Source organism: Meleagris gallopavo, chromosome 29 (assembly GCF_905368555.1).
Source record: "Meleagris gallopavo chromosome 29, MGAL_WU_HG_1.1, whole genome shotgun sequence".
NCBI lineage: Eukaryota > Metazoa > Chordata > Aves > Galliformes > Phasianidae > Meleagris > Meleagris gallopavo.
Window position 1 is genome coordinate 4,279,076 of NC_139432.1, and position 13,697 is coordinate 4,292,772.

The following is a 13,697-nucleotide window of genomic DNA, read 5'->3' on the forward strand; positions in this document are numbered from 1 at the left end:
TTACAGAACGAACGCTTAGAAAAGAACCATTTTCTTTTAATCTCAGCGTACGCTCCTCCCCTTGAGATCAAAAGGCTTGGCTTTTATTCTGTGTACACACTGATCTTTCCAATACTGAAAGACGTATCGTCGAGAATAAGCAAAAATAGTTAAAAAATAAACCATTTGTAAGAGACCAAGCGTTCACACATCGCTCTGCTGGCTGTGGAGCAATGACGGCGTCTCGCCTCTCCCCGGCTCCCCTCCCCCAGCACTGCGCACGGCGCCGGGGGTCCCTCCGCTCACCCCCTCCCTCGCCCCCAGCCCGGGGTCACACGCAGTGCGGCGGGGGCTGAGGCGTTGCCCCCCCGTCTGTGCGGGTGTCACAGCACCCACCTCACGCAGGAGATGTGGAATTCTGAACGTTGAACTTTGATCTTGGGCAAGCGGAGAAGGAAAAGTGTTCAGCTCGTTGGTTTCACACGCGTTGCTGTAGGAACGACGCAGCTGAACGCCGTTTCCTTTTAACTTGTTCAGGTTGGTAAACCGTGCCTCCAATCAACAAGTCCAGCAAGCCGTCCTGCGGAACCCCCAGCCCCGATTCGACTTTTAAGAGCGTTTCTTTTACCTCCACACAGCCCAGGAGGGACCAGAGGGCTTTAAAAACAAAACGATTTAAAGATGGAGGGGCAGAACTCAAACAGCTGTCAGCCTGCTGAGCTGTGCAGGCATCGCTTCCAGAGGCTCAAGACAAAGTCAGCTGGTGCTGTATTTCTTCCATCCTCCTCAGGGACAGCCCTCAGTCACAGATTCTGATGCTGTGTAAGATAACGTCATTGGCTCCACGTTTAATTACTGCTTTTTTTTTTTTATCATCTCAGCACAGGAAGGTGGGAGGGGGGAGCTGTGGTTGGAAAATACAACGGACAGCTCTGCAGTTTGGGAGCGGGTTGGAGAAATTCTTGGTTCCTGCATCCTACAGGAACGTGGGAATGAAGCTGAAGGCAGAAGGAACAGGTGGGAAACCCCTACAATCAACCGAATAATTGTCACCCTACTGAAAGGCATCTGCCTCGCGATGGCTTTGGATGAGCCAGAAAAGAAACTGCTTGCCTGGAATATCACGAATATCAGAGTGCCAGCAGAGCTGCAAAGCTCTGTGGTTTGTGAGAAATGTAAATCCTTGACACGCCATCCCCAAACGTGAAGCGTAATCTCATTCCCATGGGTGGAATCCAGGCAAAACCCAATGGGAGCAGGATTCTGTCCAGCACAGAATTCAAAAGGTGTGTTCACATAACACTTGGTTTCTTCCTCAACATATTCAATTTCACTGCTTTTAAAAATAAAACCCTCTCCTGCGTCTCTTTTCCTTTCAGGGACCACAAGGTAAGACCACAGAGGATGCCTGAGTCACGCTCTTAATTCCAGCCAAAAGGGGAAAATCCATCATTTAAGGAAATCACTGCTCCTGCTGCAATCATTACCCAGCTGAACCAGCTAGGGTCTGTTTTTCCAGCACTGTAAGTGCAACCACGAGGACAGGAGTGACTCACACTGCTGGGCGAACGCCTCCCAGAGAGAGGAGGGAACCGTGTGTGCACCACCAGAGAACCCTTAAGTGCTTCAGCATCAGGGATTGAGACAAGGCCCGCTGTTAGCCGTGACCACCAGCTGTTCCATCCTCACAAAGGGAAGCGTTGGGTGTGGATAAAGCACAGCTCGGAAGTGTCTGCAGGGCTGTGTGGCTCACAGCCTCCCTCTTCACCAACGCAGTGGGTTCTGGGGAAGTTCTGTTTGCTCGGTTTACAAGGAAGCAAAACTCCAATTAAGACAGTGGAGTTCCTCATAAACTTAGATTTGTTCCAACGCACACCAGAATTTCACCAACATCACCAAAGCTGCACTGTGCAGAGCTTTCCAGATCCGTGGGCTCTATCCAAATCCAAGTTCCTCTGGGCTCTGTGTCATGCCATTAGAACAGAGATCGCATAAAGACGAGCAGCACGGTGCACTCAGCCACGGACATAAATAAATAACTAAAATGAGAGGGAGGTGACAAATCACACAGCGATCTTTCATCACTTTGACCTGGAATAAAAACGCACCGGAGGAAGATGAGGTTCCTCAGCGCCGCCCTGAATCGGGCGCTGCATGAAGAAATGCCAGAGAAATAATTCAAAAGCACTTCTTCTTTTTCCACCAACCGCCCTTTTAGAAGGAATAAAACCCAGCCCTAAAACGTACCCTAAAATAATTAGCTTAAAACTTCCTAAAAGCAAAAGCAACTTTGTCTGAGTGGGAAGAGGGGCAGAGGAACTCAGATCCTCCCAGAACTGCCTGCCTCTGTTGCATCACTTTGAGGTCTGCTCCCGCACTTACACACACACTTAGCTTCACACCCATTAAGTCTAATGGGCCTATTAATACTTATAAATGAGTGTAAGTGTCCATAGATGAAGGCCACCGTCAGGAACCTGGTCGCAGAACGAGCTGCTGGCACTCACAATATTCTCTGCAGTCTTTGGAGATCCTTGGAAACACCTTTTTTTCCTCTTAACGCCTCATAAAGGTCAGCGTGTCAGGTTTGCAGCCAGCGGTTCCTTTCTTTCCATCCCTAGAACCTGCAGGTCCTGTGTACAGCTCACCTTCCAAAGACACGAGAAAATTAATTGCCAATTAGAGCCACATCCATCAGATCATCATCTTCTTCCCCAATCAGAAACTCAGGGCTGGGCCGGGCCGGCCGCTCTGCCGCAAGGATGGCACTGCTGGCCATGGAGAGGGACTGGTCAGCTGAGATGGGGGATTTAGACCAGCTCTCCGGCTTCATGCTGTGAGATTTCTTCTTGTCTCTGTCTTTATCCCGATCCCGATCTCTGTCCCGGTCCTTGTCTTTCACTTTTTTCTTCTCTTTTTTGTGCTTCTTGTGTTTTTCCGAGCTGTATTCAGGCAACGGCCTAATGCCATCATCAGAGCTGGGGCTGTTCTGATAGGACTTCTCTGCTATGGAAGAGCCCGACTCGCTCTCGCTGTCTATGTTTTGGGGAGTGTATGCTGGTGACTTACTGTGGCTGGGAGAGCAGCGTTCGTGTTTTGGAGTGGATCCACTGATTAAAGGGGATCCATAGCTTTTGGAAGAAGCCATCTGAGGCCTTAAGCCATCCCCGCCTCCTTCCCCAGGTTTCTGCAAAGTTACTTTGGCTTTAATACTAGGGGAACCACCATCGTGCTTGCTGATGATAATTTTGGCCACTCCAGTGCTTCCAACGTTTTTGGAATCTGAAGTCTTCTTGGAAGAGTCAACGGATCCTCCAGAAACAGAGACTTTAGATTTTTCTTTGTCGCTCTTCTCTCGCTTGCCCTGGAACTCACCCCCAGACATATTGTGTTTGGAGGACATAGTATGGCTTGAGGAATTGGAACTTGGCCCCATTTGTCCATCCATTGGGTCATCTCCACCAGGCCCGCTAGTGACAACCCCATGTTTCAGTTTGTCTATGACTGCAGTCAGAGATGGCTTCTTATTTCTGCTAGGAGACTTGCCTTTGGAACTTCCATGCTGGTTTTGAGATGAAGACATGGAAGACCCACTGGATGAAAAGGAAGATGAAGATGCCGTGGAAGAATTTGATGATGGAGGCGGCTTCTGTGACATAGACCCAGAGGATCCCATTCCTGAAGACGATTTCATACTCGAGCTTGACCCGGTCCCAGACATATGAGAGCCTCCAGAACCTGAACTGATGGGTGACTTTGCTTTAGACGATGGGGGAGTACCTGGAACAGGCTTCATGGGAGAAGCAAGCTTGTCAGAACCTCCCGAGGGTCTAGAATGAGATGGAGAGATGTTTGGTTTACTCATGGAAGGGTTCATAAGTGATGATGGCTTTCCTTGAGGTTTCATCTTGGCACTTCCAGAGCCGCTGCTGAGGCCGTGTTTGGTGATGGGGGAGGATCCGGGTTTTCCCACGGACTGAACCGAGCTTTTGGACGGACCTGAACTTGAGCCACCCTGGCTTGAGTAGAGGCTGCTGCTCATCTTTGAGCCAGAAGATCCTTCTGATTTGCTGCTTTTAATTTTGCCTGAGGTTGAAGAGGAGGAAGAAGAGGAGGAGGAGGAAGAATGGCTATGGTGGCTTTTGCTGCTGGAGGAGGTGACAGAGCCGCTACTTGTATACTGGCCATGAGAAGACGGTTTGCCAACAGTCACGGTTCCTTTTGGGATCTGGATTGTGATTTTTGGAATAGGAGGAGTAGCTACACCGGGAGGAGTCTGAGATCTGCCTGAACTCCCAGGAGATTTGGACCCCCCGGTGCTTGCTGGCGGTGTGAAAGGCCTGTTGGACGAACTGTGGGACGGAGACTTCCCATCTGTCTCCTGCTTCTTCCGCTTTGGAAGTTTCTCTTTACTTTTGCCGTCACTGGAGGGCGTCCGGCTGCGCTTCCCTGGCTTCCCATCTATTCCAGAACCTGCCACGTTACTTCCTGAACCATTGCCTTCTTTTACCCGTTTCTGAGACTTTTCTTTCCCTAAATCCCCTGTATTCAGTAAGGGGCTCTGACCTCCACTGTGGTGCTCCATGATGTCAGAGGACCCCAGTGCTTTGCTTGCAGCTGCTATAATGCTAAAATCTACTGTGTCAGATGGATTGCTCCCCTTAAATTTATTATCCCCCCCGTCGCCCCCCAACACTTGTACTCCCAAAGTACTCAGAGCCTGAGATGCATAGCCCTTGAAATCATCCGCGTCCCCACTCTGACTACTCTCGTCAAAGTACTCCTCTGCAAAGCCACTTTGGCTCTGACTGTTTAGCAAGTCAGGATTGAAATCTACCCCATCTGGAAAAAAATGGTTTGAAGAATCACTGTTGGGGCTCACAGCAGCATCTGCTATCAGGTCTGCTGGATCTGTGTACGGGTTCTCGCTGTTGTTCGTCTGAAAAACATCTGGGTCAAAGAGGGCACTCTGTGAATGTCCTGAACTGGAAGAGTCTCTTACAGGAGTGCCAATGGGTGGACAGTCCTCGTTAGTGGCAGGTAGCTTGGAAGCCTCCTCTGCTATGTCTGAAAGGATATCAGTGACATCGGCTCCAATGCTGTCTGAACTAGAAAGTCGAACCATTCTCTGAATACTGGGCTGCGAGTGAGGTATAGGCTGTGGGTATGTAGTAGGAGGAGTGCTGCATTGACTGGGTGCTGGAGTAATATGAGGGGTGTCCAGGGTATCTGCAGTCATGTTGACATCAAAAATGGGATTCTGGGAGTCAACATCCATTGAGAAAAGCTCCCTCTGGAAATCATCCTCAGTCTGATGCTTGGGCTTGTCGGCAGGCATGCGGGATTTTTTTTTCTTTTGCTTACTCCCCCCAGGGCCCACCTCCATTCTGGGAGAGCCAGAGGAAGAGTTCTGCCTTTCAAGAGGGCTGCTCCCATACAGAGTGGAGAAATCCTGAGGAGGATTCTCTTTAAGAAGGTTCATGAGCATGGGGTGGTTCTTGGTGTTGCCTGCTGGTGAGGATAATGGTGGTGGTGTGTGATGGGGAGGGGTAGGACTTGAGCCAATGGCAGACCCAACATTCCCCGTGATCTGTAACAAACTGGTGAGAATTGGGTTCTGAGACACTTTGCTGAAGTCCTCCCCGTGGCCCACCGAGTCATGCCTCTCTTTCATGCTTATGCTCATGTTAAACAAAGTAGTGATGGGCCCCCCAGGAAAAGTGTTGGTTGGGGTAGTGGTACCACTCATTGGGTTGCTGCCTGTGGTCATGCCATACCCTGGGCTGCTGGCTGGGGGAAGGTTTTTCTTCACCATATCTTCTACTGTCTCTGCAATGAGGGACAAGGCCGGTGTATCTGCTTGAATCGTTTCTGCTTTCCTACGAATTGCTCTCATGGTCACGGGAATGGACATACATCTGCAAGACACACAGCAAAGGGTTTAGCATCTACCTTGCTGCCTCACAGCGATGTTTGCTGAGCTAGTTTTAACGACTTCAGCACGCATAAAGCAAGCAGTAAGGCTCTTGGGCACAAGAGAGCAGCAGTTCCAGCCACTGATCCCTCATCTCACTGCTCTGAGATGGGGATAAAACGATACTCCTTCGGAAGATGCTCCAGGTAGAGACCAACTGTCCTGTTCACTACATAGGAATACTGGAAAACTATTCATTTTTAGCTGACCAGCCACTGAGTCTAGCTGCTGCTAGGTTACTTTTGGAGCCTGTTTTTGCATTGCCAGTTCTGCCCATCAAAGTTGAGCTTTCTGTAGTACGAAAAACTGGGTGTGATGCCATCAAAGACACTTACATATAACTGTACTTGCTAGTTGCTGCATGCTGGCCTACAGACAACACTCAAAGCAACACCAAATGATAGAACAAAAATATCCAGCTTACCTTTGAACAACTTTGGCAATGAAATCATCTGTACAGATCAGAGCATCAGAAAGCCCTTTGTATAGCTTACAGTTCACATGAGTAGAGTCTTGCACATCCATTACCACTGAAAGAGAGAAGGCATTTAGAAGAAATCAAAATTCTGGTTACAGTGGAAGAAAACGCTGACATCCTCCCCTGAAATACATTATGCTCTTACCACACACCAGGGAGTCATTCACAGGATGCTGAAAAGATACACTAAAGCAGGAATCTGAGAGAGGACAAACTTCAAACTGCAGGATCCCAGGAGAATCTGAAAGACATAGGAACTATTAAATCAGAGAACACAGGAGATGAACCAGAGGTACCGGCTCAATACACTTCAACGAAAAAGGGAAAAAAAAGAAATGGAAAAACCCAGGGTTCTTTATTATTTGCACAGTATATCCCACTTGTTGCACTACCCACCTTCTTTTAAAACTGTTCGCTTGACACAGCTGCCAATCAGTGTGTTGTATGCCACTTGGTGTCTGATCAAATTGAGGATAAGAGGAACCCGTCCGGGGTGCTGGAAGGCGATTTTGCTAATCAGTGTTCCTTGAAGGCTTCTTCCATCTGGGAGAGGAGCATCCTTGTTCAGAAAGTAACAGTGCTGCTGTCCTGGAAGAGCCTGATAAACAATTTGTGCTTTATTCCAGCTAGTACTGAGTGCAAGGCAATAAAACAGCTAGGAAGGAAAGTGCAGTCTCCAGAATCAAGTGATACCAAGCCACCTTTCTGGCAGAAAATGTACCAGAATGACTGGATAGCACAGCCTTTAATGCTGTACCAGCTTCCTTTACCCTGCTTGAAGAACACCTGAAATTAACAAAAACCCCCACACTGCTCATCTACAAGCACAGCACCCCGACTGTAACAACGTACTTACTGCATAGAAGCGCATATTGTGGTTTAGAGGGATGGGATCGGCCTCCTTAGATAATTCAAACTGTGTAATCAACTCATACAGGGGTACAAACGTTGGTGCTGTGTCAAACAATGGAATGCCTGGAAAAAAATGGCAAAGACAATGGCAAAAACAATAGCACCTGGGAGCTGGAAAAAGGTGAAGGGCAAGGGGAGTTGCTGTCTAGGAAAGGAGGCTTAGCGGGTTCTTACTGCAAACAAAGCTCAAAGCCTTAAATAACTTTTATGGCACACTTTAAAAAAATAGCAGCAATTTATTTAATAAAAACCTAGGGAGTATCTGTCTCACAGATCTGCAGCTCACCTGTGCAGCTCTGAAGTTTCTGAATGAAAGCTCGGGACACTGGAATGGGACGTGGGAATTTCAAGAAGAAGCAAGCTGGTAAGTCCACGCTGTTGGCACTGGTGATCGATGAGAAAGATGGAGTTCTGGAATATTGAGTTAATACAAGGTCTTATTAGATGCAGGGCATGACTCTGGCTCCTGTTATGAGTGCCAGACTGGCAATCTATCCTTTTCTCAAATACAAGCAGATTGTTACACTATCTTAAAAAGTAAAAGATGCTCCTCAAAAGTACAGCAGGTGCAGAACACACACAGCTTCATAAAATGCTACTGTACCAGGCAGTCATCTCCCCATCCTAACTTCAAAAGAAGGCTGAAGGTTGGATCTGCATCTAAACAAGACTACTGAGACAGGCCTGGCTGACAGGCCCTTTGCTCACCCTTTGCTGTCCACTGGATGAGAACCCATGATCAGCGGTGCAATGGGGAGTTTGTACATCGCCATGGTTCCCTCAACTGTCACCGACACGTTCATACCCAAAGATCGAGGAACTGTAAGACGAGGCAAGAAACAAAGAGCAAAGTAAGCTGATGAAAAAGACAAAGCAAGCTTTATGAATTATCCCAAGTGGAAACACTTTCTCCACATAGCAGAGTAGTCTGCAGTGGCTTTGACAAGTGACCTACCATTGCTCTCATGCAAAATAACAGGGGCTCCAGTGCCATCTTCAAACAAATCATAGGGCGAGACGTAATACTTGAGATTCATAAGGAGACCTGAAGGAGAGAGGCTTATGAACAAGCATCTGGATGGTGTAACTGAACCCAATCATTATTAACCCCTATAAGCACATAACGTACGCACTGCGACTCAGCACGTGCTGCACAGGGCTTCTAAAGCACCTTGAAAGAGCTGTCAAAGACCAGACATGGCCAGCTGCCACGGTGCTGCCATGCATGGCTTTGTAAAGGAGAAACAGCATTCTGGATCACGTGGGATTTACAGGTATTTCACCACTTTGTCCTTCTCCGAGTTGCATTTTTCATCATTAACTGATGATAATAAAGGAAACCCTGGACAAAATCATCTTTTCCTTTCTTTTTTAAGTGTTAATCAAAGATACCTCCGCTCCTCGGGGTGAGATAGCCAACACTGCCATGGAGAATCTTGTCCAGTGGGTTTGCGTTGGTGGCTTGCCTGCAAGAGAGGCCATCACCAGTTTGTAGTGAGCCAAGACCACATCTGAAGGCACAACTCATGTGCTGATGGAAGTCTGGAGATCTTAACTCAATAGATAAGCTGCTCCTATCTTAAACTTCACACAGCTACAGGCAAAGCAAAAGCCACTTCTTATTGCTACAGCACAGGTAGTTTATCTCCTGATTCTACAGCAGTAAAAGATGAGAGATGCAGCTCCATTTTTGACTGTAAAACATCGTTATCACTAATCCATCTAGTTATAAATATTGTTTTGGCCTTCTAGACTTTTTTCAGTTGAATTCTGTAGTTAAAAAGGATACTGGTAAATTCCAGAAAGCTCTGAGCAATAATTTCAGTCTCTCTTTATCACTCTCCTCTGCTAGCACAGTCTTTCTCAAACTTCAGTGTTCTCCTTGTTAGCAGTAGTGTCACAACATACATATTGGTACGATACTTCATCCAGTGCCCAGCACGATTAACAATCAGTCAAACAATCAGTGATACAGCAATACCACCACCACAAAACAAGCAGCAAACCATAGCAGTGTGCTTACCAATACATCCCTGCCATTTTTGAGAGATCTAGCTCCAAGGACTGAAGAGCCAAGTACATTTTAGTTTTGAGTTTGCTGGGAATAAAACAAGGAAAAAGAAGAAACCGTAAGAAAAATCAAAAAGAACCGTACCAAAAAATGGAGCCCCCAGAAGTGCTGGCTGAGAAGCTGCAGCACATTCCATAGACAAAGCATTCTGAAATGTTAACTTTTCAGACTGCATTTTCACTGTGAGTTCAATACTCCTCACCCACTGTGCACCACGCAAGACACAGGGTGAAGTCAGCACGATCAAGGAGCAGCAGGAACAATGAGAAGCTGCACACAGAACTGCAGGCTTGAAGGCTTGTTCACTTTTACACATGTGGCTGTAAATAAATACACTGCACGTTCTAGACTTACTTGTCTCCTGGCAACTTATACAGGTTCACAAGCCCCCTCAGATGCTTAGAAAATTCATCAAAATTTTTCTCTCTGAAAATAAAAGGGAGAAAAGTAACATTTATTCAGATGTGTTGCAGATAAGGCTTTGTTTTTAAAAGTTACATTAATACAAACAGTAGGTCAGAATTGATTTTTGCCATGTGAAAGCTAAGTGATGCATTCTTTAAATGACCCAACTTCAGTGGCTCTGATGAGTGCTGTGCTGTGACCTCCAAGACATCACGCACAGCAGTCAGGGTGAGAAACATCTGAACCAAAGCCAGAAGACCTCCTGGAGAAGAGGAGAGACTTTGTGGGGAGAGAACAGTTAAGAAATGTTTTGATGTTTTGTGTTTCCAAGCACAAAACAGCATCAGATTAAAATCGGAATACGCAGCAGCCCTTGTTGCTCACCTCAGATGTTGCACCAATTCTGGACAGCTCTGAAAAGGAAAGAACACACAGCAATATCAACATCAAATGCATCAGTTTAAGTCGTTGTGCAGCACAGTAGCTGTAAAATATCAGGACAGTGAAATCTGTGAGCATCAGCTTTTGATGAGAAGCAACCAAATGCTCACAACTACACATTGCTATGTTTCTAGTTCTGCTTGTCAACCCCCTTCAGGATGATAGCAATGCTATTTCCTCTTAAACTACTAATTGGGAATAAACTTTTGAGGACTGAGATGCCTAAGGATGAAAGCCCATGATTTTATAACAGAGACATTACAAGCAATCCGATTTCAGAAGAGCAGCTGCATCAGTGGAAACTGCAAATTCAAACTGCTACACCTATGGAGGAGGGAAGTAAAGCCATTTTCTTACAGCCATTTTCTGAACCACAACACTTCACACTTTAGTATTTTCCATTCGTAGACCTAAGTTTTGTAAGATTACTTTCCCTATTCTTCCCCCAGAAATGAAACTTTCAGAAACACAGCCGTAACTTCCTCAAATAATTTTTTCAGTTGCAATGCTACTCAAGGAAAAAGAGAAGACCATCAGTAAAATTGTCCTTGCGCAAATAAACATTAAACCACAGGAACAGATTACTCCATGGGAGCTTTGATCTTCCACCAGAACAAGCAGCAGAGGTATAACATTAGGTTTGGTGGAATGTTCAGGGTAATCCATTTTCTCTGCTCAAGCAGAAGGGAAACAAAACTGCAGTTCCAAAAACAAAGGCATTTTTCTTGTCTCTCTCAGTAATACGTACCACAGGGTTTTCTCCATGGTGAGCCACCTTGACATCACACAGCAGCCCTGTAGGATCTAACTGGACTTCCACATAGAACATGTCTGAAGTGATGTAACATTCAGTGCCATTTGCACTAAGGTGAGATCCAAGGCTTACATACAAAACAAAACAAAAATTGCTATGAGATGCACACAAGAAACAGTCAAACCAGCAGTGAGATTGTGATGTACAGATAAACAGGAAAGGCCTCTGCTGCAAAAGGAAGGAGAAGCCTTACCCGTTTTGTCTGGCTATGGACTCCAAGCGATCTGTCATGGCAGGCAGAGAAGACACTGGACAAAGGAAGCAAAAATAAGCCTTAGTGAAACGACTGAACAGCTCTCCAGCAATCACATATCAGCATTAAAAGCAATCTCAACTCCTTACTCACGCCCACTCCACACTCAAAAAACAAGCAGAATCATTTTGCACAGAGAAAAACAAACGTCCTCAGAAGAAATGAGTGGATTTTCATCTACAGGTGGAATTCAGGCATGGGCAACAAGAATAAAAATAACACAGGCAAACTTCACTGATAATGACTCACAAGAAATAAGCACGCTTCCGTAACCGTGAGCACCACGAACACGGTGAGCTGTGCTAGCAATAACCTTGCAGGTTTCTCTAACGTAGAGTATTTCACTGTACATCACTGTTAAGCATTTCCTAAGTGCAGGCACAGGATGTACCAACCTTTTAATGCTTTCTGCAAGGTCTCCAAACAGCTCACCAGATGTTGGTGCCCCCCAGAGTTCATCACAACTCGCTTTTCCTACGTCAGAAAGAAGAAAAATGGTCTTTTAAAGTTTCACTCCGTGAGAGAAGATTACTGCAATTTTCCTTCAGTCGAGTGAGATTTATTCAGGTAATTAAAGGCAGATTAGATCCCAAAATTACATCCTCATTTCGATTCCTGTACCAGAATCATCTCCATATTGGCAGCGGGTAACAAAAGCAGGTCTGGAATTGTTTTTTTTTTTTTAAAGCAACTTGCTCATGTCAAAGAGCAGACCGTAACAACTTCATCAGTACAAGCTAGGAGATGTACGAGAGCAGCCAGAGAAATAAAGAGAGGTTAATTTTTAACACCACAGCAGCCTTTGGTGATGCTCTTCCCTGCCTCCCGCTCCTTTCTACCCTCACTAAGGCCAGTATTTCAAAGCCACATCTGACTGAGCTAGTCAGTTGCGGAGAGTTTTGAACATCACTGAAAAGGAAACTCCAGAGCCCTCCTGCTCAGAGCCCAGTGCTTCTCACCATGACTTGACGGACCAGCTTCATGGTTTCCGTCCAAGGTCTGTTTTGGTTGTACTTTGCGTGAAGTCTTTCTAAGAGAGTGCTCATCTTATTCAGCTTCTCTGCCTCTGTCAGACAAACCACAGGGAAAACGTAGAAAAAAGAGAATGTGAGCTGCCAGCACAGCCCTACCAACCCGGGACCCACTCAGCCTTTACAAACGCTTGCCACGCCCCCCAGATTCCCATCTACACGGCGTGGGGCTCCACAAACTCATCCTGGTGCACTTTAGAAAGTTCCACTGTTATGGAAGGTATCTTCCTGATGAAAGGGGACACAGGGCAAAACTCTGCATGGGATGGATCAACTACAAAAGTCTCGTGGGGAAAGAATTCATTTTTCTGGCAATGCACACACAAAGGAACGTGAATTTCAGTAGCATTATAATTCAATGCTTTTCCCCCCTTTTTGCCAAGGATTTTTTCAATAGTTGCATGTGACCAAACTGCAAACAGCAGCCATCACCACCACACAAACTGTGGCAGGTATTTCTGGCTCCAAGGCAAACATGAGCCTGCAGCATCAAAACTGCCACAGCAAACGGCCCTGCAAAACCTGAAGGCTTTGCTCACTGACACACACAGATATCACGGACTTAATGCCGACCCCATCAAATCCAAGCGTTAAGAAACAACCAAACGTTTATTAAACGCTTTCGGACACTTCTCTCGGCTCCGGCACAAAACGAGGCTTTTGGTGGGAGGTCGCTTTGGGTCCAGCCGGCAGGACGGGGCGCTCGGCACAACCGACGGCGGCGGCGGTTTCGTGCGGTGAGCTCCGGCTGTCCCGGCACGGTGACACCCATCTCGTGCCGGCCCCCTCGCTCCGCTCGCGCACAGCTCAGCGCTCCGAGCAGAGCCTCGCACACCGTGACGTGAGGAAACCCCCGGCCGGGCCCGGCCCGCCCTAAGCCTCCACACAGCGGCCGCGCCCCGCTAGGCGGCACTCACCCTCAGCGCCTCCCGGCACCGCCTTCATGCCGCGGGGAGGGGAGGGGCGGCCGGCGGCCGAGCCGCAGCGCCGGGATCGCCTGGAGAAACGGAAAGGGAACGGGAAAGCCGCGGCCGGGCCGCTCCGCTCCAGCCTCACGCGGCGGCGCCCGCCGCCATCTCTCCGGCCGCGGCTCCTCCGAGCGCGCGGCGCTCCCGCTTCTCGCGAGAGCTTCTGAGTCTCGCGAGAGGAAGGGAGTCGTGGTGGAGAACGCCCGGTTCCCTTCAGGCCCCGCCCCCCCCCACTCCGAACCGCCTTCCGAATGCCGATTGGCGCGGAGCGCGCGTGCCTCGATAAAGAGCCTCCTGTACGGAAGGGGCGGAGCTTCGTCCGCTCCCCGTGCCAGAGCAAAGTTCGCTCGCAGCTCTCGCGAGACGACGGT

At 47.7% G+C, this 13,697-nt stretch overlaps 1 protein-coding gene across 1 annotated transcript; it reads right to left on the reverse strand.

Annotated features, from left to right (window-relative positions):
• Window positions 1-15: 15 nt before the first annotated feature.
• Window positions 16-13,559, reverse strand: MED1 (mediator complex subunit 1). Its single transcript, XM_010724596.4, has 17 exons — window positions 13,276-13,559; window positions 12,287-12,393; window positions 11,723-11,801; window positions 11,268-11,322; window positions 11,009-11,141; window positions 10,204-10,232; window positions 9,769-9,840; window positions 9,367-9,441; window positions 8,736-8,809; window positions 8,299-8,388; window positions 8,052-8,163; window positions 7,630-7,754; window positions 7,288-7,406; window positions 6,828-7,029; window positions 6,577-6,672; window positions 6,378-6,483; window positions 16-5,897 (listed from the first exon to the last, which is right to left on the reverse strand). The coding sequence occupies exons 1-17, from the start codon at window positions 13,301-13,303 to the stop codon at window positions 2,648-2,650; spliced, it is 4,752 nt and encodes a 1,583-aa protein (XP_010722898.2). The 5' UTR covers window positions 13,304-13,559; the 3' UTR covers window positions 16-2,647.
• Between the last annotated feature and the right edge of the window lie 138 nt (window positions 13,560-13,697).

Coding starts and splice junctions, on each gene's coding strand:
- MED1 (XM_010724596.4), bottom strand. CDS start 13,303: ATGAAGGCGGTGCCGGGAGGCGCTGAGG. Junction 8,810..9,366: donor AAAATGGCAGGGATGTATTG/GTAAGCACACTG, acceptor CCTCTCTTGCAG/GCAAGCCACCAACGCAAACC. Junction 6,673..6,827: donor GCGAACAGTTTTAAAAGAAG/GTGGGTAGTGCA, acceptor TATGTCTTTCAG/ATTCTCCTGGGATCCTGCAG.